This window comes from Neomonachus schauinslandi, chromosome 2 (assembly GCF_002201575.2).
Source record: "Neomonachus schauinslandi chromosome 2, ASM220157v2, whole genome shotgun sequence".
Lineage (NCBI taxonomy): Eukaryota > Metazoa > Chordata > Mammalia > Carnivora > Phocidae > Neomonachus > Neomonachus schauinslandi.
This window is the reverse complement of record NC_058404.1, coordinates 187,438,485-187,464,227: the sequence shown is the minus strand read 5'-3', so window position 1 is coordinate 187,464,227 and position 25,743 is coordinate 187,438,485. Positions and strand designations below refer to the sequence as shown.

General features: G+C 38.3%; 1 protein-coding gene across 3 annotated transcripts; it reads left to right on the top strand.

The window, feature by feature from the left end:
* The first annotated feature begins 3,681 nt into the window (after positions 1-3,681).
* Positions 3,682-24,257, top strand: PACRGL (parkin coregulated like). Of its 3 annotated transcripts, XM_021679398.1 has the most exons (10): positions 3,682-3,747; positions 7,915-7,982; positions 8,110-8,264; positions 11,714-11,781; positions 13,531-13,621; positions 15,580-15,597; positions 15,778-15,912; positions 16,365-16,472; positions 20,550-20,630; positions 23,469-24,257. In XM_021679398.1, the coding sequence occupies exons 2-10, from the start codon at positions 7,931-7,933 to the stop codon at positions 23,523-23,525; spliced, it is 765 nt and encodes a 254-aa protein (XP_021535073.1). In that variant the 5' UTR covers positions 3,682-3,747; positions 7,915-7,930; the 3' UTR covers positions 23,526-24,257. The 3 variants fall into 3 exon arrangements, with proteins under 3 accessions (XP_021535073.1, XP_021535074.1, XP_021535075.1); XM_021679399.1 differs by lacking the exon at positions 15,580-15,597; XM_021679400.1 differs by lacking the exons at positions 20,550-20,630; positions 23,469-24,257 and adding an exon at positions 20,124-20,352.
* The last annotated feature ends 1,486 nt before the right edge of the window (positions 24,258-25,743 follow it).

The window sequence follows — 25,743 nt, the reverse complement described above, 5'->3', positions numbered from 1 at the left end:
CATCAAATGGTATATTCTACATGAAGTGTGTACTCTGTAACTATTCGATACACTCCATTTCTTTACTTGGCTCTATGTTTGTACAACTATGTTAGGCCATAGCTCTCTCTTCCCACTCTCCAGTCTGATCACCACCAGCCACATGTGGCTCCTGAGGAATTGTGGCTAGTCTGAATTGAGATCCTCTGTAAATGTCAAATATGTACCTAATTTTGAAGATTTAGTACGATACAAGAATGTAAAATATCATGCTAATATTTTTTGTAATCATTGCAGATTGCTAATATTTTGGACATGTTTGGCCATTTTTATATGAACAAGATATTCATTTATATAAATATGAAATATTGTAGAAAACATAATATAAAATATAATAAGTAAAATACAGTATTAAACTTAAGTTCACCTGTTTGTTTTTACTTTTTAAAAATGTGCCTGCTAGGGGGCAGTTGGTTAAGCGTCCTACTCTTGATTGGGGCTCAGGTCGTGATCTCAGGGTCCTGAGATGGAGCCCCATGACTGGCCTGTCACTGGCTCCGTGCTTGGCACAAACTGCTGGAGATTCTCTCTGCCTCTCCTTCTGCCCCTCCTGCTCGTGCTCTCTCTCTCTCTCTCTCAAATAAATAAATAAATAAATCTTTAAAAAAAAGGTGCCTGCTAGGAAATTTTAAATTTCATATGTGACTCACATTATATTTCTGTTGGAAAATGCGGCCCTTGTATCCTCATTCCTGTTGATCTCCTTTACTTTCACCTAAGTAGCTACTATTACTGCTTAATGTTTTCCATATGGAAAAAATTAAAATTAAAATTAACTTTTCCATGTGGGCTCTTGATGATTATATAATGATAGTGTCTAACATCTCCTGACAGGTTGTACTAGAAATAACATTAAAAAATAGCTTATATCTCATTGCCTGATAATTGGGAATGATCAGTTGGTCTGTAATTTGTACAAAAAGGAAAAGATTTTCTTTAAAGTAATTAAGGCCAAACCAATAATACCTCTGATATTTTCTTAAAAATGTTTGGTGACTAAAGAAGTATAATTAAGACACTTTCACAAGTGAAATAGAAATCAAAACAATGAGAAAAATATCTGATTTTTCAGTTTTGTTTAGACTTATCTAATTCATAATCTTATACAACATGTAGTGATACATTAAAATAGGATAATTAGGTGAGGATTTATTTACAAAGGGACTATTTATTAAAGTACAGGGTAACTGCAGAGACAGTGCACTAATCAAGGGCTAGTATAGCACCTGAGATTTGGTACCTGTAGTCCTGAATCTGGCCATTTAGAAAGGAACTGTGACCTTCATTCAGGGATATAGCCAGTTCCAGGGAAACTTCTAGAGATGAAGCAGAAGAATAAATCTTCTGATTTCACTCTCCCCGAATTCAATTTATTAAATACAATTTATTGTTAAGTTTCCCCATTGGCCAAACCCAAGTGTAATCCAATGGGCATGGGAGCCTTGTTGATGCCAGTCCATTGTGATCAGCTTCCCAGTATTTATACAGCAGGGTGGAGAGGAGCGGAGAGTAAATCTGTAGGGGCATAGGGGATATACGTAGTACTTACTGTCTTTTCAGAATCACTTGCCATAATCCTAGACACATAGGTCAACCATTTGCTCCCTCTATACTCTCTCCAAATAGAGAATTAAAACCCTGAAACTAGAACAGGATTCAGAGACCCAAGTCTACTACTGGCTTTCCGTTTCTTACATACTACATGCTCTCCCTGGAGTACACTAAGTACTCCTATGGCCTCAGTTACTGTCTATTCACTGATGACTGTAAAATCCACAGCTCCTGCCCCTCCACACTAGATGCGGATAGCCAACTGTCTTCTGGTCACATTCACCTGGATGTCTCACAGGTTTCTCAAATTAGTTTGTCCAAGAAAGTATCCACCATTTACTGCATGATATCCAGACAAAGCCACAATGCCATTGAAGCTGTTTCTTTACTTTCCAAAATGAAGATAGAAAATTTACAAGAGCTGATTTAATTACAATTAGGAGAGGCTCACACAAGTAATTGTGGTTATTTTTAAAAATCTGAAAAATCCATGTCACTATTCAGGGTCTCATACTAACACCAAGGCATAGTGTGATATGCCCACAACACAGTGTACTCCCAAACTTTAACTGGGTTTCACCTCAACAATTGCACTGGCAAATACTTACCAAGTTCTTCCTGTGTGTTAGGAACTTTACTTGTGCTCTTAAGTCTTACATGAACCTTATTATGGTGAGGAAATTAAGGCTTAGAGGGGTTAAATGACTTGCACAAGGTCTCATAGCTCGTAAGTGATGGAGTTGGGTTTCCAACCTAGGTGGCCTAACTTCAGAACATGTTCACTTCACTTCTCTGCAGTACTGAATACAAATTATTCTTACACTCCAGACAGAGGGCCTAAAAGGCCATGAGCTAGGTGTTGCTAAGTCTATCAGTGGGGATGCTAGGTGGGAGGAAGAGGGCAAGGAGGTATAATAAGGCATGGAGAATCTGGAGAAGAGAGCTCATAAGGTGAAAACAGCTAAGAAATAGGATCTTTTTTCTCTTTTTTTAAAACACTACTTAAGCACACATTGTGCTAATTGGGTATAGAAAAGGGATAGAGACAGTTTCAGTCACATGGGGAGGATGGGTAAATTCATCATGAATTTTGAAATTTTAGACTTGTGTGCAAGTCATTTGAAGAATTAGATATACATAGAATTCATTTGTTCGTTTCATTTATTCAAAGAGTATTTCCTGAGTCCCTGCTACATTGTGTTAGAAGGAGAATCGAAGGGAAAAGTCACAGTCACTGTCATGAAGAAACCCACAGCCTGTCGAAGAAGCTTCCACAGCAGTAATTCAGGAAGCAAGAACGGAGCTACAGGGACAAGGAGGGATTACACTGCCTGGACTGCTCGGACAGTGACAATTGTATAGTTAGTTGTTACCTGAACAAAAAGTGAAGGCTATGGGATGACAACAGAAGGAATGCAGTGCACAGATCTGAAGGGCTTGGGCTTTTTACTACGACAACCCAAATTGCTTTTGGTGGAATCACAAGGGGACGTGCATTTTTTGCAGCATCAGTTTTATTAAAATGATCTTTAGTTAAAAAGCACACGCACTTTATTGAAATATGGATGTATTATGTAGTTGAACACGACGGCATGTGAATTAGAAAGTTAAGACAGGAAACGAAATTCTACAGCTGGGCAGGCAGAAGGCTTTGGCTCCCTCCCCTGAACATCCTGGGGCTGGAGTTCATGGTCCCGAGCACGTGGAGAAAACAGGATTTTAAGTGTGCGGGAGAAGTGTTAAAGAGTTAGGTACACGGACTGGGGAAAGATTGTGGTGCAGGGAATTCGGAGTTTGTGCTCTCCTCTGCTCCCTGGACTTCTCAACAGTTCTTAAAGACCCTCCACCAGGTGCCCCTTTGTCACCACACAACGCCTGACTAGCTGGAAGCTGCCCTTTTCAACTCCGAGCGCCTCGTTGCCAGGGCAACCCTCTTCTGCTCTGCGCCTTTGCTTCCTCCCTGCGAGAGGCTTAGAGGACGCAGCATGCGTCTGACGTCATTGCGCGGCGCCGCCAGATCCGGGCACCGCGCGAAGCCTCATTTTCCCCGAATCCCGGAGGCTGGTGACGCGAGTGGGGTAGTTGGGAGAGGGCGCCGGGCAAAACTCCCACCCGGCGTGGCGGCTGGTGTGCGGATCGCCGCGGGAGAGAAACGCGGTAGGAACGGGTTGTGGGTGCCCTGGGCCAGGGGTGCGGGGATTCCGCGGTGCCGCCCGCGGTGTCATGGCCCTGCTGGCTTCCTCGCTGGCTTGTTGCTAAGGCCGCCGGACTCCCTTGCCAAGGACCTTGGAGCTGCAGAGCGCCGAGAGCGCACCCTTCCTTTCTAGGGTTCTGGCTTTGGCGGAGAGTAGCCCTCGTTGGCCTTAACGGAAAACTGGCCGTCTACCCGTCAACGCCCCCCCCCCCCAAAAAACAAAACAAAAAAACTCTTCTCCCCCCCCACACACACGTCGTCCTTATTTTCTAACTTTGACAGCACCCTGGCTTTGAACTGTTCTTAAGTATTTGGAAATGTATGGTGTTGGAGGGTAAGACGGTAGGAAAATGGAAAGCAGATTTTAAGACTCTTAATGCTGGCCCTTTGGATTTACTTTACGAACTAAGGAATTGAGATAGGTGGATATGGGGTTCTGTCGCTGCACTTTAGAATTTGAAGGAGCCCTAGGGATAGATCATGGCTTCTTTAGTGGGGTGTCTATTACACTTTTGGAACTTCCTAAACAATGGATGAGAGAGTAGGAAGAAACGTGGCCCTGCCCCCTGATAATTTAGCAAGCCCTGTAGTGAGGGCAGTGGTCTCAGAGCGTGGTGCGGGAATAAAATGCGTATGGGGAAAGAAATAGGATATGTGACCTATCCAAAATAATGAAACAAAAGTATGCTTTCCTATCATTGACACAGATCTCCACAGTCCCTTTCAGATGAGCAGATGGGCCACAGCACCTAAGGAAACTAAGGGAGAGTGAGGGTTCCACTGTGGACCCTGCTTGGGCTGCTTGCTCTCTGATATTGTGACATAGTTTAGATGTTTGGGTCAAGTGGACTGTAGTGCCTGTTTAGAATCTTTGTATTGTTTTGTAAAAGAATGAGAGGTGACTGATAATATTTGTAGCACAAAATAGTTCTTAGCTTTTCACTTCCTCTCACCATTATTATCTCTTTACACCACCCTCCATGTATTAATGGAAAAGCACTCAAGAGAGTTAAGTGTAAGATGAATAAAGCAGTTATCTTCTACAGACAACTTATGTACTAGTCTTGTTGTCAGTGGTATGCTCCCAGATGGATATATTTTTTTAAAGACTTTATTTATTTATTTAGAGTGAGAGTGCGCAGGGGTGGGGGGGGTGGAGAATCTCAAGCAGACTCTGCTGAGCACAGAGCCAGTCTTGGGGGCTCTATCTCAGGACCCGGAGCAGAAATCAAGAGTTGGACGCTTAACTGAGCGACCCAGGCACTCCTGCCAGATGGATTTTATTTTTAAAAATTGAGAATACTTAATTTGTAAGGTAAAGGGTGATACTTTTAACAATAAGTGAAAAATATTTTTTGGAAAGAAGCTCTCTGATATAGAGTGTTTTGAAAGTAGACATAGAAATGTTTGCGTCGTGTATGTGTATTTTGATGTTACTGCTGGAAGTTATGTAAGTATATTACATGTAAAAACTGCCCTGTATGCATAAAACCTTTGGACGCTCAATTTTCTGGCATGTTTTATAAAAATTTTTCTTTCTTTTTTTTTTTTTTAAGATTTTATTTATTTATTTGACAGGGAGAGAGACACAGCGAGAGAGGGAACACAAGCAGGGGGAGCGGGAGAGGGAGAAGCAGGCTTCCCGCGGAGCAGGGAGCCCGATGCGGGGCTCGATCCCAGGACCCTGGGATCATGACCTGAGCCGAAGGCAGACGCCTAATGACTGAGCCACCCAGGCGCCCCTATAAAAATTTTTCAAATGAAGAGTTTCCATGGCTTTTGGAGCTCATTCAAAAAATAATGCAGCACCTTCCTACTAGTAGCTCTCAGGAACAACTTTTTCACATAAAGGAAGATAGAAATTTGTTGTTCCAACAAAAACTTTTATAGATTTGGTAGGTGGTGTTGAAATATGTGCATCATGATTTGATGTGGCCAACTCTGCTTTTCTTATGTTTGTGGGTAGGATCTTTGTGCTTCTTTTCAGCTATAACAGTTATTAAAGTTTACGATCAAAATAAATATTAATTTATTAGTCTTAATCAACATTAAAAGTAGTTACTGTAATTACCCCCAATTACAGCCGAAGAAGCAGAGACACATTTATTTATTTAAACAGAAACTTAGATCATACTATTCCCATCAGGACCTTCTCAAAGCAGAAACCTGGTGCGATAGTAAATACTTGCTGAACATTCACTGAAGTGCAGTGTAGGTCGACATATTTAAAGCCTGCCTTACCTTATCTTAGAATATTATCTGACAAATTCAATGAGGCATTAATTACCATAATTGTGAAAAATGCCTTGGGAATGAGTGTGAAGTGTGATATTGGGAGGTAAGTCATCTGCTGGTAGTAGGATGAGAAAAATTAGGTGAATATATTAAATCAAGAAAACTGAAATTTAAAATGGTTCTGTGTATGAAACAATCTTAAATTTAATTTATCCTTACAAGGCACTTTGAAATGGTCACATCATGTTTGAAATATTTTGGGTCTGATTACGTGGAGTTTCGTCCTTTTGAAGATTTCTAATTTGTCAAGTAGATTAAAATAATCTCATGAGGAATCACTTGAAAAAAGCATCAGTGTTTATCCTGAAGAAGAGAAAACTAAGGAGTTGAGAGTCTGTCTTCAACTATTTGAAAAACTGTCATTTGGAAGTGGAAGAAGACTTCACCTGTGTTGCCTTAAAGGAAGATCCTACAGTGTAGTTGAGGGGTAGTTTATATATTTAATAACAATATTAAAGGCTTAAAGTGGGAAATGCTCTAGTGGAAGAATGACTGGAGTGCTGTGCAAGTGAGGGAATGGAGTGATCTAGTAGAAATAAGAAGGAAAGAGTGCAGGAATCAGAGTGCCGTGGAAGTGTACATTTGAGAAACAGAAAGAAGATCAGGAAAGGCTGCATGCTACTTGGGATTGGAGCTAGACCTAGAAATACCAGCAGGCAGTTGGGTATATGAATCTGGGTGCGTGTGATGGAGGGTTCTTTGGTAGAGATGAAAGTTGAGAAGTAATCTGTTTAATTAGGCAAAAAATCATCACTGCAAACTAGAGTCCTCCCATTAGCGGAAAAGAGGGACTTGTGGAAGAGGGAGAAGTGAACCATCGGTGGCTGGTTGAGCACTGGATGGATGAGCAACTTATCTACTCCTCAGGAACAGTCTTCATAGACTTGTATTATTCTCCCCTTTTAATAGGTCTGGAAATCTTGAGACTTAGGGAGATTAAATAATCTGCCTAAATTCATAATAGAGATGAGGATACAGACCCTGGTCTGAGCCAACAGCTCCTTCTACCTTATCACACCACATTGATCACATCTGTAGGGTTGAGTGCAGGAAATGAAGGGAAAGAGGATCTTAAATTTTTCAGCATGAGGGACCAGAAAATTGGTGGTACCTTGAATTAACAAGGGGTCCATAACTTCAGTGTGATAACCTTAGTTTTGGTTATGTTCAGTTTAAGGAGCTTGTAGTACATTGAGTAGGAGAGTTCATTATGTCACTTGAAAAATAGGACTTGATATGCCAATTTTAGTGTTTGGAACTTTGGGAATACGAGGCCAGAGAAGATAGAGATGCTAGGGGATGTGCCAACCACTTTCTCCTTTCAGAAATCTTTTTTTTTTTTAATTTTATTATGTTATGTTAGTCACCATACAATACATCATTAGTTTTTGATGTAGTGATCCACGATTCATTGTTTTCATATAACATCCAGTGCTCCATGCAGTATGTGCCCTCCTTAATACCCATCACCTCCCCTCTAAAACCCTCAGTTTGTTTCTCAGAGTCCATAGTCTCTCATCTAGTCCATATTTTCTGAATATAGCCAGAGGTTTGCAATTGAGTTTCTAAAAGCATATTTTGACAGTATGAATGGAAAAGAAAGTTTATTCTTATACATCTTACTTTCTTACAGATTGTTTTCCATTTGCTGTTATTGATATTATTGAAGTTGATATAATTTCATATTTTCTCATTGGTCTTTCTGGTATTTGGTTCCATGCCATACCTTTTTTGTGTATTTTTTTTATATTTTCAACTCTGTTCTGTTTTGGTCTGATGTTGTTAATGAATCCCTCGTTCCCCAAATTCTGAAATCAAGTTTCATTTGACTGCAGGAGTAAAAGGGAAGCAATGCAGAAATCAGAGTGCCATGGAGGAGTACATTTGAGAAACAGAAAGGCAGGTACAGAACATTGTTTTTTAAATGAAGAGGTGAAGTTTGTTAATGACACATTGTTATGCAGATGGATAAGAGAGAGCTTTATCTCTTTCACCTCTTTTTTTTTGGTTGAGCTTCTGTTTTTTTCCAGGTAGCTGTGATCAAAGGACATCATCAAGCATACAAATAAAACATAGGACTACAGTTCAAAAAAGCAACTCCTCATCATCAACCAGTTCTCCAGAGACTGCAAGAAAACTTCATCCTCGACCAAGTGATAAACTTAACCCTAAGACCATTAACCCGGTAGGTACAAAAGACATTCCTGACTCAGTAGATTTTTCAAAGTAATAGACATTTAGTGCACTGTTGAATCGTTCTGAATACTGTCCCAAGTTCCTTTTGTTTGTAATTTTTTTTTTTTTGCTTACATTTAAGCTAGTGACAAAGAGCATATGGTAATCATGATGAAGAATGGAAATAATGATGTGAGTGTGGAAGTGAGAAGTTATAGAGAATAACCAGTTGTGGTATATCCTATCACATTCATGGATGAGTGTACTAGAGTATAAAATGAATTGCACATCAGCTTTATTTTTTATTTACTATAGTTCTGTTACTTCCTAATATCAATGAATAAACTTGTATTCAATTGACATAGGATGAATTACGTGCTTCCATAGTTGCATAAACATCTCTGACGATGCTGCTCTGATCTATAAATTAGCTCCCCCAGAAATCCCAACTACAGTACTAGCCTTCTTTTGCCTTCTGACAGCAATTTAATCATGTTTAACAAACATGAGATTTATGCACATGAAAGTGAATAGTTATGTGTGTGGATCAGTGAATTATCCAAAAAGTGAGCAGATCTGTGCTGCGACACCAGGTGGTGTCTGCCCAGCCTTGCATAGGTTCAGATGATCACGGTTTCAGCCTTTAAGGGAATTAGGAGAGTGGCTGAGACGCTGACTTTGATGGCAGGTAAAGTACAGCAAGGATACAATGAACTGGCCGAGGGCAGAAGGAGATTGTCTGACTTTACAAATGAAAAATAGTGTAAGCATATGTGTTCCCTTGCTTCTTTCTTTAATATGCATGTCAAGTTGAATTCCTGAAGGATGCCCTGCTATCTCCTTGTTCTTGCTTCTTCCCCCCCCCCCAGTTGAGAGAATTCATGGTGACACTTGAGTCTTCTTCCTCTCTTTGAAGAACATTTTTAAGTAGTAATAGCCCTAATTTTAAATTTTATTAAAAATGAAGGAAAGTTTTGGGGTGCCTGGGTGGCTCAGTCGTTAAGCGTCTGCCTTTGGCTCAGGTCATGATCCCAGGGTCCTGGGATTGAGCCCCGCATCGGGCTCCCTGCTCTGTGGGAAGCCTGCTTCTCCCTCTCCCACTCCCCCTGTTTGTGTTCCCTCTCTCGCTCGCTCTCTCTCTCTGTCAAATAAATAAATAAATAAAAAATCTTCAAAAAAAAAAAAAATGAAGGAAAATTTTGAGAAATAATGATTTGACCTGAGAATACAGTATATTATACAAGACCATGTTTAAGATCTGTAAAAGCTACCAGTCCAAAGTAAGTCAGAGTTCACCATTGGGGGAAGAGGTAGTTAGGGATTGGGATGAGGCACTGAGGAGGTTTCTAGGGTGCTGGTAACATTCAGGTTTTCCATACCTGAGTGTTGTTATACCACTGTTTGTTTTGGAGAATTCATTGGTTTTGAATGTAAAAAAAAAAAAAAAAAAAAAATTAGTATAGTGGGGTATATTTAATAATGTTGAGTATTTTAGAGTTGAAATATGGTCCGTGATAATTGTTAAAAATTGAAGGGATAAAGTTTTTTTTTTTTTTTTTTTAAGATTTTATTTATTTATTTGAGAGAGAATGAGAGACAGAGAGCACGAGAGGGAAGAGGGCAGAGGGAGAAGCAGACCCCCTGCTGAGCAGGGAGCCCGATGTGGGACTCGATCCCGGGACTCCAGGATCATGACCTGAGCTGAAGGCAGTCGCTTAACCAACTGAGCCACCCAGGCGCCCGAAGGGATAAAGTTTTTTTCATGGTATTAGAATTTTGGTAAAATTTGGTAAACATTTATAAAAAGAACCCATTGGTAGAAAAACATTTTTGATAATGTGCAACCTAGAAGATGAAACTATGATTATCTCTAAAACGAGTTGAAAAAGAAAGGAAAGGAATTGCTTAGAATTTCAATCAGAAATATTGTCTTGGTGGGTGTTTTGGAAATTTAGGGATTATTTACATGACCTGTAGGTCCAAAAAGTAAGATCATTTGCTAATAGGTGCTAGAACTAAAAAAAGTGTCTGTGGCCCTAAGTTGTCTTAATTTTTCCCCCATTATAAGAACATTTTTTCGGGCGCCTGTGTGGCTCAGTTGGTTAAGCGACTGCCTTCGGCTCAGGTCATGATCCTGGAGTCCCTGGATCAAGTCCCGCATCGGGCTCCCTGCTCGGCAGGGAGGCTGCTTCGTCCTCTGACCCTATCCCCTCTCATGTGTTCTCTCTCATTCTCGCTCTCTCAAATAAATAAATAAAATCTTTAAAAAAAAAAAAAAGAACATTTTTTCAAGTCCCCTTATTTAATAAGATTACATGAAAACAGTTTTTAAAACATACTTTTCTTAGTAGGAATTATAATTAGATGAATGAAACATTACTATTTCTGTGAATTATTATGCAGAATGTGGATTGAAGTTTGTAAATGAATCTTACTATAATATTATATGATACTGAAATTTCATCTATGTGTTTTAACTTCAAACGTGTTTTTCTGGAGGAAAAAGAGCTAATTCTAAACTTATACCCTTAAATATATTTTTTAATTACTGCATGTGATTTTAAAATATTTTGTAGCTAGTTTTATCTTTAAAATAGGTTAATAAGTTTGTGCTTTGTAATTTAGACAACTGTATTTCATTTGATTATGTTCAAAGTACCATGTGATAAAATATTTACTTTTTGTGCCTAAATTATCTGTGTCTCTGATCAACTGTATTGAAATTATGTATGCTGTGATTGTTGAGCTGTTGTGCTTGATCACCTCTTACATGGTCTTTGGGAATAGAGTTAATTTATTCTTAAGATAATACATAGACAAACTGAAAGTTGTGAAGTTCTGTATCTGAGCAGATACATCCAGGCATATGTTTGTGAGAGCCTTGCTCTGTCTTCAGTTCTATCACCCCTGCCCATTCTAAGCCTTTCTTTTTTAGAGAAGCATAAAACAAGTTTGGGGAAATTACAGGTTCTCTGGCCATCCAGACATCTATATTTGCCTGGAGGACAAGTAGGAGATGTGCTGGAGGTTGAAAACAAATCTGCTTTCCCTGTACTTACCTCTTCTTCTCCACGGACCCCTCACCTTGAAAGGTCATAGTGGTGGAGAGTAGAATGATGTATTGCCTTTATTATATTTATTTGTGATGTTCATTCTTCATAGTATTTATCTATATTATATTTACTATACATGTGATTTCAGCTGCCTTCAAGCCTCCCAAAACAAGTTAGGGGTATAAACGAAATATAGAATGTGTGGTTGTGGTTCCAGTACTGAGAGGATTGGTAATTTTCGTCAGTTGTGTTGCTGAGTAGAGTGATGCACCTGATACCAGTGTCATGGGCTGAAAGTCAGGATGTCCATTCGCCTCTGACCTCAGCAGGATTAAAATTGATTAGGTATCATCACAAAGTGGAGGTGATAGTATATTTATCGTATTCTTGTCATTTTTTATTTCAGTTTGGTGAACAGTCACGAGCTCCTTCTGCATTTGCAGCCATTTACTCTAAAGGAGGTATTCCTTGCAGGTAAAATCAATACAGGTTATAACTGACCATATTATTCAAAATAATTGAGTAAAACCAATAACAGTAGTTAGTTTAAATGTATTGAAAATTTTATTTACTAAGGAGGTTGAAATAAAGGTGACTTATTCATGCTTTGGCTGTTGGACTGGTATAGATCATGGGACATTGTTGAAGAAGATCATTTTAATTCCAAAGTAGAATTACCAATAGATGTATAATTTAAGAAATTGAATGAACCAGTTTCTGAAACAATATAAGCCTTCACATGCTTGGGCAAGTTGCAAGTAAATAGTCCTATTTTGTTTGTAAACTGAAAGTTGACAATTTAATGAAACTGTTCATTATTTTTTGAAATGGTATTTCAAAAATTTCAAAAAATTATATTTCTAAATAAGTACATAACAGCTGTTTTTGCTCACTTTTCATACAGTTCTTGCCACCTTTCAGGATACACATCAGAACTGTTTTAAAGAAAACAATATAGTTACTAATAGAGTGATACCATTTTAAGATTTCACTACCAAGAAACATTTATTTCTTCTAGGTATATCCAGTTTTAGACTGTTCTAGATGATGGAAAGTGTCATTTTCATTGTGAAAAGAGTGATCACAACATTCTGTTGTTCTAAAATTCAAGAAATGTAGTTTTTAATGGTATTTGCAGATTTGGAGGAATAAGCTCAAGAAGCACTCTTCATTTTATTGTTAGTATTTTTTTATTTACATTCTGAGTTGAAACTGTATTTTAAGGTTCTTATACCCCCCCTTTCCCACTCCAAGCAATTATGGTTGCTAAAATAGTAAAAATGTTACCAAGGCCTCTTGCTATGAAGAAAATCATGCTAAAGAAGGTGTCAAGAAGTTGAGAATGTTACAGAAGTGTGAGGAAACATTTGAGGGTGTTGTATAAGTTCACTGTCATAATTATGATGATGGCTCATTGATGTATTCACACATCAAAACTTATATTAAATTTTACACTTTATAACCATGTACAGGTTTTTGAATGTTGGTTATTTTTTTTTTAAAGATTTTATTTATTTGAGAGAGAGAGAGAAAGCACAAGTGGGGGGAAGGAGCAGAGGCAGAGGGAGAGGGAGAAGCAGATTCCCCGCTAAGCAAGCAGGGAGCCCAACAAGGGGCTCCATCCCAGGACCTCAAGATCATGACTGAGCCAAAGGCAGACACATAACTGACTGAGCTACCTAGGTGCCCCTATTGAATGTTGGTTATGCCTCAGTAAAGGCTGTAAAAAAAAAAAAAAAAAAAAGCAGCAATGACTCTAATTGAAAGGGCTACCACTTTGTAACCTTGTGTGGGCTACTTAACCTCCTGCCCTCATTTTTCCTCTGTTTTAGCAGGGCTAAAATCCGGCTTGTCTTCAGATCATTAGGGTTAAGTGATCCATATCTGAAAAATAATGTTCCATATAAAACAAGTTACTATTTCTCATTATCACATTTCTTTGCACATCTGTAGGTTATCTATTTTGTTATAAATATGACTGAAACATGTCAAGTGTAGCATTTGTATTAAGACTCACAGACAGCAGCATGCTTGAACTCTGAAACTATAGGCTTAACAAATATGAAGTTTAGTTTTGCCATCAAACAATTTTGCTGAAAGAGTAGGAGTTTGTGGGATTATAGACATGGCTGCATAAGATGTCTTTGTAATATCCTTTCATAATTACTGCTTAGCATATAATTACATTGTCCATGTTATGTTCACTGATGTTTATTATTTTAGATTGGTCCATGGTTCAGTGAAACACAGATTACAGTGGGAATGTCCTCCTGAAAATCTTCCATTTGATCCTCTTCTTATTACTTTAGCTGAGGTAAATGTATATTCCATTTTTCCTGAATGTTTATGGAAAAAAAAAACTTTAAAAATTGTATTAGTTATTATTTTTTAATGCATCAGTGAATCTTATTCTTTACTTTTGAAATAAGAGCCATGCAATAGTCATTAAAATACCGCACTCCCTTAGGAATTAATTATCATCAGTGTATGTTTATTAGGAACTGATTAATCGGGTTTATAAACAAGTTCGTCTACACAGAAATTTGTGGATAAGTGGATGAAATATTCATACTTAATTCCAAAAATAAAAGCACTTAGAGTCATATGGAACTAGTCCTATCAGGAGAACAGTAGCGGTTTAACTTAAACTACATCAGATGATGTTTCTTAAGAAACGTGATGTTTCTTAGGGAACTGATATTAACTACTTAAACGTCCTTTTGGAGAATTCTCTGGACTTTTGCCTGCCTTTACATTTTGAGTAGAATATCATGGACATCATTTTGATAGAGGATTTTAGGAAAACTTCTGATAAATTCCTTTATGTTATTTAACATTTATATCAGGAAAAAGTTGGCAGAGTATTAGCTTGAGGTGAATCAGTGATCTCTTCTGTGAAATTTATTCCTTTTGCTAGAGTCACAAGTTGAGAAATGAATTAACCTGTTGTCTTATATTTAAGTTATAGATATTTGTCTTTTTTAAGAGCTAAGGATCATTTTTGTTGTCTTTTATTTTTAATTTATTGCAAAATCATTTTGGTATGATAGCAGTGTATTTTTATGGGTAGCCTATTTTGAAATTCAATTTTGATTAAAGTCTTTTAAACTTGGTATTAAAAGCTTAAAATATATCAGTATTTCATTTGTTCTTTTAAGAATTTTAAACCATTTTTTAGATGAATCAGTACCATAGTGACACCTTTGAAAACATGCTCCAGCTAACCACAAGGGGAGGGGAGTGCTTTAATTTGGGGAGTCCCTACAGGGAGTCTGTGTTTAGTGAAGATCACATAAGGTCAGTCCTTTAATTATTTTCCAAACACCCAATGCCTTTATTTCTGTGTTGGGTAGATTCTTAGCCTTCCCCTCTACTCATTTAATAATGGGGAAGTACTGACAGGACCACCACTATGGGAATCCACTTCACCTCTTGACCTGATTCCTCATCTCTAAAATGAACGGGATAGGGGGATAGGGGCACTCTTAAGATGCTAGAACCTGTGGTCCAAAGTGGTGCTGGTGTGCTTGGCAGCACAGTTTTCAAAAGCATCCAGGAAAGGAAGTGTTGAATCACTATTTGGAAGCAGATAGTTTGGTCCAAAGGACAAATTGGTTGAAAATTAGTATTTTTAGGCATGACTTTGTAGCCAGTTATACTTATTCACAGAAAATAATAAGTCCAACTGAGGGAGTATTGCTGTTGCTTTTTTTGTTTGATGTTTTTAAAAAAAGCCAGATGGCCCTTCTATCTTGACTCAAAGTGATGGGTTAAATCATAAAAGAGTACTAATAGTTTCTGATGCATTTAGGGTGAAAGAAATGATACAGGTTTTTTTCATATTTTTATTTCACATCCCAAAGTTAAAAATGACATTTAAAATCTTACAGTGGTTTTTGAACATAGGAAAAGATGTTTTAAAATACCTTAATGTAAAATATTTAAATATGAAGGAAATATAATACTTTAGAAACTCATTAAACAAGTTGCAAAGTCACCATAAAGGTAGGAGATCCAATAATTATGTCCATAAAGTGGTGGTTATAAACCAGCATTTGAGATTGAGTTGCTGTGCTTTCAGGCAGTATTTGGGAGTATATACAAAATGTTTTCAATATCTTAGGGTTTCTTTTTCTTTTTTCTTTTACTTATTTACCTTTCCTCTCCTTCCTTTCTCTTTCTTCTTTATTTCCTTTATTTTTCCTTTGCTTTTCCTTTCCTTTTTCCTGTTCCTTTCATTTTTAAAACATTTTTCTTCCTTGCTGTGGGTAGAAATTCTTCCTGTCTCATGTATGTCCTTTGTTCCACAATTTCTGGGTTTAATTGAAATCGTAATTATTGAAATTATAAATCATGATTAGGAAAACCATAATAAAGCTTGATTTTCACTTAGACTAGTGAGGATTTAATTTTGTTGTTAGCATAACCAGGTGCGTAGTAAGTCTTGTTTGTTCGTTTTGTCTTTGGCAGGGTTTGAGAGAGACTAAACATCCATACACCTTTGTGTCAAAGGAGGGTTTTAGAGAATTACTGTTGGTCCAAGGAGCTCCTGAGAAAGCTGTACCTTTGCTTCCAAGACTGATTCCTGCGCTTAAGGCAGCTCTGGTAATTTTCTATTCTTTTGGACTTTCTGTGGTATGTTTAGAGTATTTTATGTCTTTTTTCTTCCAAATTACATGCAAATTGGTCCTTTACCTGTGATTTTGATGTGCGTGCAAAATTAGGCCACCATTATTCAGGGACAGATGATTACTTATTTGAAGACGCCTTTAGAGGATATACGAAAGATAAAAGGGGACATTTTGAGTAATTAGAGAAAGTAATAAACCTCACATCAGGCTTGCTGCATGCTGCAATATGGTTTAGCTAGTGTTTCAGTCAAGCCGGAAATTTATTTTCTTTGTTTCTAGATGGTCTGGCATTAAAGGTTGATTCTGGGTTTAGTTGCTTATCTTCTGATTTTGAATGTTCAGTCTTACTTTTTTCTGGTTTGACCTTTCTTCTTACTTAACTTTCCTTTTCTCCTCTTTCCTTTCCTGTCCCAACTAACCCCCCAGGTCCACCTGGATGATGAAGTGTTTGCAAGAGGATTGAATGCTCTCGTGCAGCTGAGTGTCGTTGTCGGTCCTTCTCTAAATGACCATCTTAAACATCTGCTTACAAGTGTAAGTACTGAAAAGATGAGAGAATGGTTGTGTATGTGTATCATGCACTATCTCGTCATGATTCAGTGGTTTCAAATTAATCATTAACTGGTTCAGAAATCTTAAAAAAAAATCTCATCATTCTTTAAAAAAATATAGATAAGACCTAGTAGTTCATAAAATATTTTACAAATGTACAGTATTCTCTTTAATTTTTTTTTAATGGAAAGCACCTACATGAGCATAATTTAGGGTTGTAAGAAAAACCAAGCAAAAGTTGAACGGACAAAAATTAATGGACAGCACAATGGTATTATGCCTATGTTGATTAGCCGTGAATTATGAGGACGGCTTATACACCCTCCTGTGTGCTTGTGCATCGCCACAGCCATGTGTTTCATCTTTTTCTTCGGTTTTTCCTGTGAGTTTTTTAGTGAGTCTATAAATAGTATTCAGGATGAGACTTTTTCCTGTTGTGTGTAGTTTAATCCTGAGGACAAGTACAGAGTGGGATATTGGACAGTTCAGGAGTTTCCCAAGACCACCCTTAGGTTTCTAGAAGGACTCATGAAACTCAGAAAAGCTGTTATTTACTGTTTCAGTTTATTACAGTGAAAGGATACCAGTTAAAATCAGCGAAGGAAGGAGGTACATAGAGCAGAGCCTGGGAGGGACCAAGTGTGGAGCCTCCAGTTGTCCTTCTTCCCAGCGGAGTTGTGTGGACAGTGCTGGCTTTTTCCAGCAGGGATATGTGGGAACACACGTGGGGTATTACCATCCTGAGAAACTCACGTTAGCGTGGTGTCCAGGGTTCACGTTAGGGGCCTGCCGTGCCAGCAGGACTGGCTGCTTGCATGGCTGACCTTAGTCTTTGGCCTCTCTAGACGTTGAGCTGAGATCCTGTGGCCCAAGGCCCCCTGGGGAAACGAAGATACTCTTATCTGGCAGGTCATACCAAAGGCTTAGAAGTGTCCATCTAGGAGCCAGGGACAAGGGCCAATCCTTTCTTTAGGTGAAGTTAATCCTTTACTGCGCACACTGATAAACCATTAAAGTCCTTGCTGGAATAACCCACAGGTAGCATTTCTCTATGTGCATCCTTCTGTAGTTCAGAGCTGAGGCATGTATTTTGATCATAGTTCCACTGTTTTTTCCTAGACACATTCATCTGAGAGATCCTAGAACTGTATTGTTAACTTCTTACTCTTCAGAGAGACTAATACACCCCAGAAACATCTGGCCAAGCCTATAGAAAGTAGGGATGGTAGTGAATCTATCAGGATTGCTATGCTGGGGTTAGGAATGGTGGGAGATGAATTCCCACCAGCACCAGGTGTTTGGTGGGGAAAAGACACAGTGGAAATAGACTCTCAAATAATATGTGGGAAGCCTTTGGAGAGAAGGAAGAGAATCCTGGCAGGTTTTTGCTTGTAATGTTTAGGTCAGCAAGTTGTACCTGACTAACCACAGGAATTTCACCCTAATAAATAAAATGACTCATTTTAGATTGATTGCTCCAGTCAGACAATCAACAATCTGTTGCCCTCTGCCCTCCCGTTTTGTGCCAAGTATTATGCTATAGGCACTGGGACTATAATGCTGAACAAAAAACGATATGCCCTCTGCCCTTGTGGAGATTGGTTTTTGTTTTTTGGAGAAATAAGTAGCAAGGATATCCACTGAGAAGGTTGGAATGAGGTGAAGGGGATGTGATATGCAGAGAAAAGGAATCACGCTGGATCCTTCCCCGCACTCGAAGTTGAGCAAGGCCAAGAACCTCTGTTTCCTAAATAGCCTCCCAGTCCCACCCACCAGTGCAGAAAGATAAAGGCCAGTTTAACAACTGAACTACGTAAGTTTGTTTGTTTTAATTTTTCTGGGGCAGTAGCATTAATGTTTGGTCACTCACATTCCTCCCCAGAACCCTGCTTTTTCTTACACTGGACTGACTTAAAGGGGCCTTTCACCTTCCTGGAGTGTCAACACTTTGGGGAGGATCTGGATACCACACTGGCCTTTGTATGCCGGTTGGATTCCGTAGAAGAGAGACCCTCGGCAATAGGCCATGTGGGATTAAATCTTGGTCTGTTAGGTACACACCACCATGAGACAGGCACCCCTGAGGATCCATTGAGGTGCTTTGGTACTCCCTCCTTACCTCACTTACCCCTCTTAGTCAGAAAGACTCCATTTTGATTTACATATTTTTTGTTTATAGACCTCTGCATTAGATGTTATTTGAAGGGTTTCCTTGACTAGAAAAAGAATTTCAAAACCAGTTACTGAGCCCATATACAAATCATTTCACTCATATTCAAAATAAGTCAAATCCTTTCGTAGCTTCAACTCAACTTCTACTGACCCTGTGGGAAAGAGGAAATAAATCACCTGGGAATCTTGATAAAAATGCAGAAGCTAGGCCTTTGCCCTGAGATTCTGGTTAAGTAAGTATTGGGTAGGACCCTAGAATCTGTAATTTTTGAATGAATATATCAGGTGATCCTGGAGGTGATGCTTCATGGATCTGCCCATAAGCCACTGCTCCCAGGTAATGGGGTCTACAGAAAGCAAACCAGAGATCTGATTTTGCAAGAGGCACTTTTTCTTTTTTCTTTTCTTTTCTTTTCTTTTTTCTTTTCTCTTCTTTTTTCTCTTCTCTTCTCTTCTCTTCTCTTCTCTTCTCTTCTCTTCTCTTCTCTTCTCTTCTCTTCTCTTTTCTTTTTTTTTTTCCCAAGTAAGCTGCATGTCCAGCATGGAGCCCAATGAGGGGCTTGAACTCATGACCCTGAGTTCAAGACCTGAGCTGAGATCAAGAGTCAGAAGCCCAACTGACCAAGCCCCCCAGGTGCCCCAAGAGGCACTTTTTCTTGTCCATCCACAGGACTACCTGTCCTCTCATTTAGAGTTGCTTTTTTCACATTTTTTTCTTTTTTTCTCTCTTTTTTTTTTAAGATTTTATTTATCTGACAGAGACACAGTGAGAGAGGGAACACAAGCAGGGGGAGTGGGAGAGGGAGAAGCAGACTTCCCGCAGAGCAGGGATCCTGATGTGGGGCTCGATCCCAGGACCCTGGGATCATGACCTGAGCCAAAGGCAGACGCTTAACGACTGAGCCACCCAGGTGCCCCATCACATTTTTTTTCTTTTGGGGATTTTTCTGACCCTCCCTCATCTTCATTGACCTGACTGAAGGGATTGCTACTCAGTGCTCAGTGGTGGGAAGCAGTCCTGGGTTTCTTTCATCCGTGTGAAGAGGAAGAACCAGAAACCAAGTCTAGGACAGGCCCGTATAAGTATTTGATCACTGACTAATTCTTGCCTGGGCTTCATTTATATTCCCAGAAAGTGGAGCCATGAGCACGTTCTGCTCTAGGCTGAAATGTTTAGTGGGGGAGTTGAGTAACGTAGACATTTGGTGGGAGAACACTATTATAGGTTGTGCCTGATGATCTCAGTTGCTGTTTTTCCCTCTTTGTTCCTATGATTCTGTCCTCCCTCACCTTGTGCTCTCCCTTTTCAGTCAGACTTCCACCTTTCTACCTGAAGCCCATTCAAGCCATGCCTAGGGACAGGTGGTCTTGTGGTTTGTAGTCTGAATGTCCTGTCACTGTTACAGAGTTGTTCATGTGAATGCTCTCTCCTTTTTGTCTCTTCCCTTTCTTACACTATAGGAAACACATGTGTTTTAAGAGGCTTCGCTTTCCATCATGGTCCTCCAAGTGCTCTTGCAAAATACAAAATGGAAAAGTACGCGGTTTCATAGAAAACTTACTCTGGATACCATACTGTAGCAGGTTTTACAGGATTTGTACAATTTGAAATGAAATAATATGAATTCTCTTTTAACAAATATATGGTGTCTAATATATATAAGTTTCAACGAGATATTTTCTAAAAGAAGCTTTGGTGTCTAAAACATATTAAATAGTATATTTAATATTATAATATAATAATAATATATTAATAAATACTTCTATACAGTAAGGCCTCAGTAGTTTTATTTCTAGTTAGCATACTTTTTAGTGAAGTTTTACTTATGCCTATGGTGAATATTGTTACTTTTCAAATCATTTCATTCTCCCAATCTTATTTAAAAGCTTTCCAAGAGACTGAGGGATAAGAAATTCAAAGAGCCAATCACCAGTGCTTTACAGAAGCTAGAGCAGCATGGTGGAAATGTAAGTAAAACATTATTCCTTATCTTATTTTTTTTTACTTTTACACTACAAAATTGTATAACGTGTATTATTTCAGCCACAAATAATCATGTGGAGTTGATATTATTTTCATTTGAGAGCTCAGAGTTTCTATCTTGCATAGGTCACAGTTTGTAAGCATTGGGATTCAGACCAGACTGTGTAAATGCTGGGCCCCTACACTTTCTCTGTGCTTTCTATACGACACTCCATGTGGTGAGGATTTGCAATTTTTTTTTATTTTGGATGTTTTTGCTTAGACCATAGGAAAGTTCAGAAAACAAAAGGATTAATTTATAAAAGAGCTCATTGAAGAATGTACTTTTTTTTTTCTTTCATTTGCCATCTTTTTTGTCTAAAAAATTTACAAATTTCCCATCTTCCAAGATTAAATGAGATTTCCAGATGGCTGTGATACCATGTCTGGAAGTGCACATGTTCAGGAACACGTGTATGCACACGCATACACACGCAAGAATGAATCCGAGTGTTCTGACTTGTTGGAATGTGCAAGAATGGGGGAGCTCTCATTAGTATCTGTGTGGTGTCAAATAACTAAGTTAATTGAATTTTCATCGTTTAAAGAAGTGTTCACATAATCTAGTCTTGGAAGTATTTCTGTAAAGCAGTGATTCTACCTTGTTTTAGAGATTACATTTAATCAGATCTTAATGATAGGGTTGCATGTGATTATTTTAACACTGAAGAACTTAGTTTCATCGGAGGTACTTTCTAAAGGAATTATATAGAAAATAATTTGTGTGATCATATACAATTTTAAAATGGCAGATGTATTAGTTTAAGCTTTGTCTAGATTACCTAATTTGACCAATTCCGGTCACTGTTAAGATACATTATATTCTTGGGCGCCTGGGTGGCTCAGTTGGTTAAGCGACTGCCTTCGGCTCAGGTCATGATCCTGGAGTCCCGGGATCGAGTCCCGCATCGGGCTCCCTGCTTGGCGGGGAGTCTGCTTCTCCCTCTGACCCTCCCCCCTCTCATGTGCTCTCTCTCTCTCAAATAAATAAATAAAATCTTTAAAAAAAAAAAAAAGATACATTATATTCTTTCCATGAGGAATGCCTAGAATAAAGTTTAGGAGGAGAAGTAAGTCCCTAGACCACTAGATAACAGATTTCTTTGTTGTGTGGAAGATTAGCATTCAGACACCTTGTTGAGATGTACACAACCATCCCCCAGCCAATGCAGTGTCTCTCAGCAGAAAGGAAATTCTTTTTGCTTGCAAATGCGCTTCTGAGAATTGGAATGCAAAATAATTTGTCATTGTGAAATGCAAGTAAATAGATGCTAAATATTGATGGCACAGCTTTCAATCTGAAACTCTCCCCAGGATATTTTCACACATTCTGTGGAATGGGGCAAGAGGAAAGGGACAGGCCCAACATGTTAGATTCCAAGGGTGAATGTGCAGAGGAGGGAGGGCATAGTCTTCAAGTAAATAAACTTTAGAAATTGCATTCTGAGATTTAGAGGGGAACACAGAGGGATGTCGATCTCCAACCCAGGGCCACAGGGTTAGCTAGCAAGGGAGTTACTCTTACTGCCACTCAGTCTCATTAGTTTTGAATCCTGCTAATACAGACAGAATTAAAAACATTTTGAAGTTAAGTATTGCTTATTCCTTCAGACTTTTTCTCTTCTTGTTCATCTAATGTCTTACATGATATTTTAATAATTTAATAATAATATTTGATCAGAGATTTCTGTTGGCACACCATTAATAAAATAATTGATCACACTTTCTGGTGGCCTAATGACCATTGTGCTTGCTTTTGGTACTCTGTAATCCCTCATGAAATTAACAAATGCCCTTTTTTCTCTACTAAAAACTTAAATGTCTATATATCTTTCTCTTTTTTAAAATAAATAGAGATGAGTCTTTAAGAGTCCTCTCAGTATTGCAGTTTCTCATTCCTTGGGGCTTATGTGTCCACCAATGATGGAGGCACTCAGCCTCTGGGAAGACAGGAAAGTCAGCTCCAGGCACAGTGTCATTTTCTTAAAACTGATCAGTTTACTACCTGCCTTAAATAGTAGTCAGTTCACTCTTACCTTGATATAATTTTCATCCTAAGTCATAAGCACATCTGTCTTGGAAAAGGTACATACTTGGACACACCCCAATCTTGATTGAGCTCGTGGGAAGTGATTACATGTCAGGGACTCAATTGAGTACTTTTTATTTTTATTTATTTATTTATTAAAAGATTTTATTTAATTATTTGAGAGAGAGACAAAGAGAATGAGTGGTGGCTAGGGGCAGAGGGAGAGGGACAAGCAGGCTCCCCGCTGAGCAGGGAGCCCCACACCTGCTTGATCCCAGGACCCTGAGATCATGACCTGAGCCGAAGGCAGATGCTTAACCAACTGAGCCACCCATGCGCCCCTCAGTTGAGTACTTTTTGGACATGAAAGTCATTGAATCCTCACTGCAGCTCTCAGGGGTAGATTTTGTTATTATCCCCTTTTAAAGATCTAGAAACTGAGGCTCAGAAATAATTAGCCCCAGATTTGACAGTGAAGTGACTGACAGAAGCTGGATTCATATACTGGTGATCTGGTTCCTAACTACTTCTCTAATTAAATATTTTTTTAAAGCATTAGTAAGAGACAACCTATACAACCTATATTTTACTCAACTCACAAAAAAGTACCACTTCTCCTTCCATCATTTTGTTCTCATTCCATTCTGTTTGTTTTGAGTTTCAGATACTTTTTTAGGCATGCTCTTATAGATGTAATACCTGTCAGGGGAACCCTACACAATACTAATGAAGCTAATTTTTTTTCTGTTGACAGGGAAGCCTTATCATCATCAAATCTAAAATTCCAACATACTGCTCCATATGCTGTTGAAGAAGGGAGCCCACAAAAATCTTGTTACTCCGTGGTGACAGGTGTTAAATGCTGTCCATGGGTACCTAGGGAACCTTTTCAGATTCACTTCCGTTTATTCTTTTGTCAATCACAGTCACCATTCATTATTTCCTAGATTAAGATGAGTATGCACAGTTCCACTGAATCATAGTAAAAGTTATTCATCAACAAAAAAAAGAATGGTCAATGATGGAAAGCTATTAAAAACAGTTCTATAATAGTACAATTTTGTGGGGTTGGTTTTTCATATTTTTACAGTTTGGTGCGAACAACCATTATTGGGTTTATAGTAGATGTGTTTGTATTTATTTTCCAGTGCCTTTTATTTATAGTATCCCTTTCACAATCAGTTTGTAGCTATGCACTTATTTTTAAATATTTTGTCATTTCTTGGGTTTTATATTTATCAAGGCTATGGAAATTTAAAGTAGTGGACAGACATTTGTGAATTCACTGTTAATTATTGTCTGTAAATATGTATTTTATGATACAGAATACTTGGAAGAATTTCATACCAGAGTATTCTAGTTTAAGACATTTTTTAAAATGTGTAAATTCTTTTGTAAATACGTTATTTAATACAACTCATTAGAACTACCTGAACTTTAGGTGTTAATTATATTTAATTATATTTAAGTAAATGTTATTTTTGTAACCCATAGTCTGATACTCATTTCATGAAGGTATTCAGAAATTAAAATCTTAAAACTCTTAAAATGTACCCAGTGATTTTGTTGTGTTTGCTTATGTTTAACAATTAATTTAATTTAAAAAGCTTTTAAAACCTACTTTACAGGCATAGTTCTCAGTGATGACATTATAGAAGCTGAACCTGGATCATTCTACAAGAGAGAGGAATAGAGTGAGAAAGAGGAAACAGGAATAAGATTTTCCATCCTATGGGCAAGAAGGGAGGCCATAGGGACATGAGTAGTCACACCAAATCCAAAGCAGACATACTTTTGGAGGGACGGAGATCAGCGGTCACTCTTTTATTTGGGGGAACAGCCATATTATATATATCTCAGCACCACTGAAGAATACCTTCCTTGCTCCATCCCTCAAATATGTGGAATGACCTCTTTGTAATTCTCATTTCAGATACAGTCTCACAGCTGGAATTTAAAAGAGTACAAGTAATTTCTGAAGAATCATAATTGCAGAAATGCCCGTGCATCCCTCAGAGTTCTTGTCCTTCCTGGTCCTCCTATCTGAGATATTCTTTTCTTAGGTCTCTACTCACCTGTCACATCCTCAGATCCTATTAGCTAAAATGTGTGCCTGCCCACGGGCCTTGCTTTTACTTTTCTTCATTGTACTTAGCACCACCCTAAGGCAAAGATATGTACAATCCTACAATGCCGTAAGAAAAACAATATTTTTAATCTAGTACTTATAAAATTTGTTGGAATAAATACCTATAACATAGACAGTAGAGTTATAAACATTTTATTTGCTTTTATTTTTTCTTTTTGAAATACAAAATGCACATTGAGTTTACACAAACACGCGATGGCAAATTTCAGTGTACATGTATTGTACTACTCTTAATTTCTACACTGGTGATAGCAGGGCAGCTTTCAACATCCTATCTCTACACCAGAATAGATACCTGATTTATTGTTGCAAAGACAGTTGCAAATTTCCTCCTACTGTAGCCTCTTGGTCTTTATGAGATTTCTGCAAAACAGGGAGGGTGTGTGTATCCTTAGTAGTGTTGTGGCAACTTTACAATTTTGGCTTATGATCATTAAAAAGAATCTGAATTATTGGAGTTTTATGATGAGCAAAATCATAATACAGTCCAGATGAATTGCTTGGCATTTATTTTCATTTTCAGTGAGGTTTTGGTATGGTAGTTCTTGACAGAATGGACTCACTGATGGTTTTAAAGTGAATTCTGCTTGTTCTTTGTTCCCTGTAGGCATTGGGGTAGTCCAGGTCTCTTTGGCCCTGAATGGCATGTAAAAGAAAGGTACCTTGAAGGAGTCAAGGGAAAGGGGGCGGAATAGGCCTTCAATGCTGTTAGAAATTACTTGGCATTAAGTATTACCATGTACTGGAGGGCAGATATCTTGACCCTTTGCGTATGCCTATAAACATCTTTGCTTTGTTCCACACCTTCTTGGACCTCCACTTAATGACACAATAGAAAACAGTCAATCTGTAGAATTGGACAAATCCAAAATTATATACA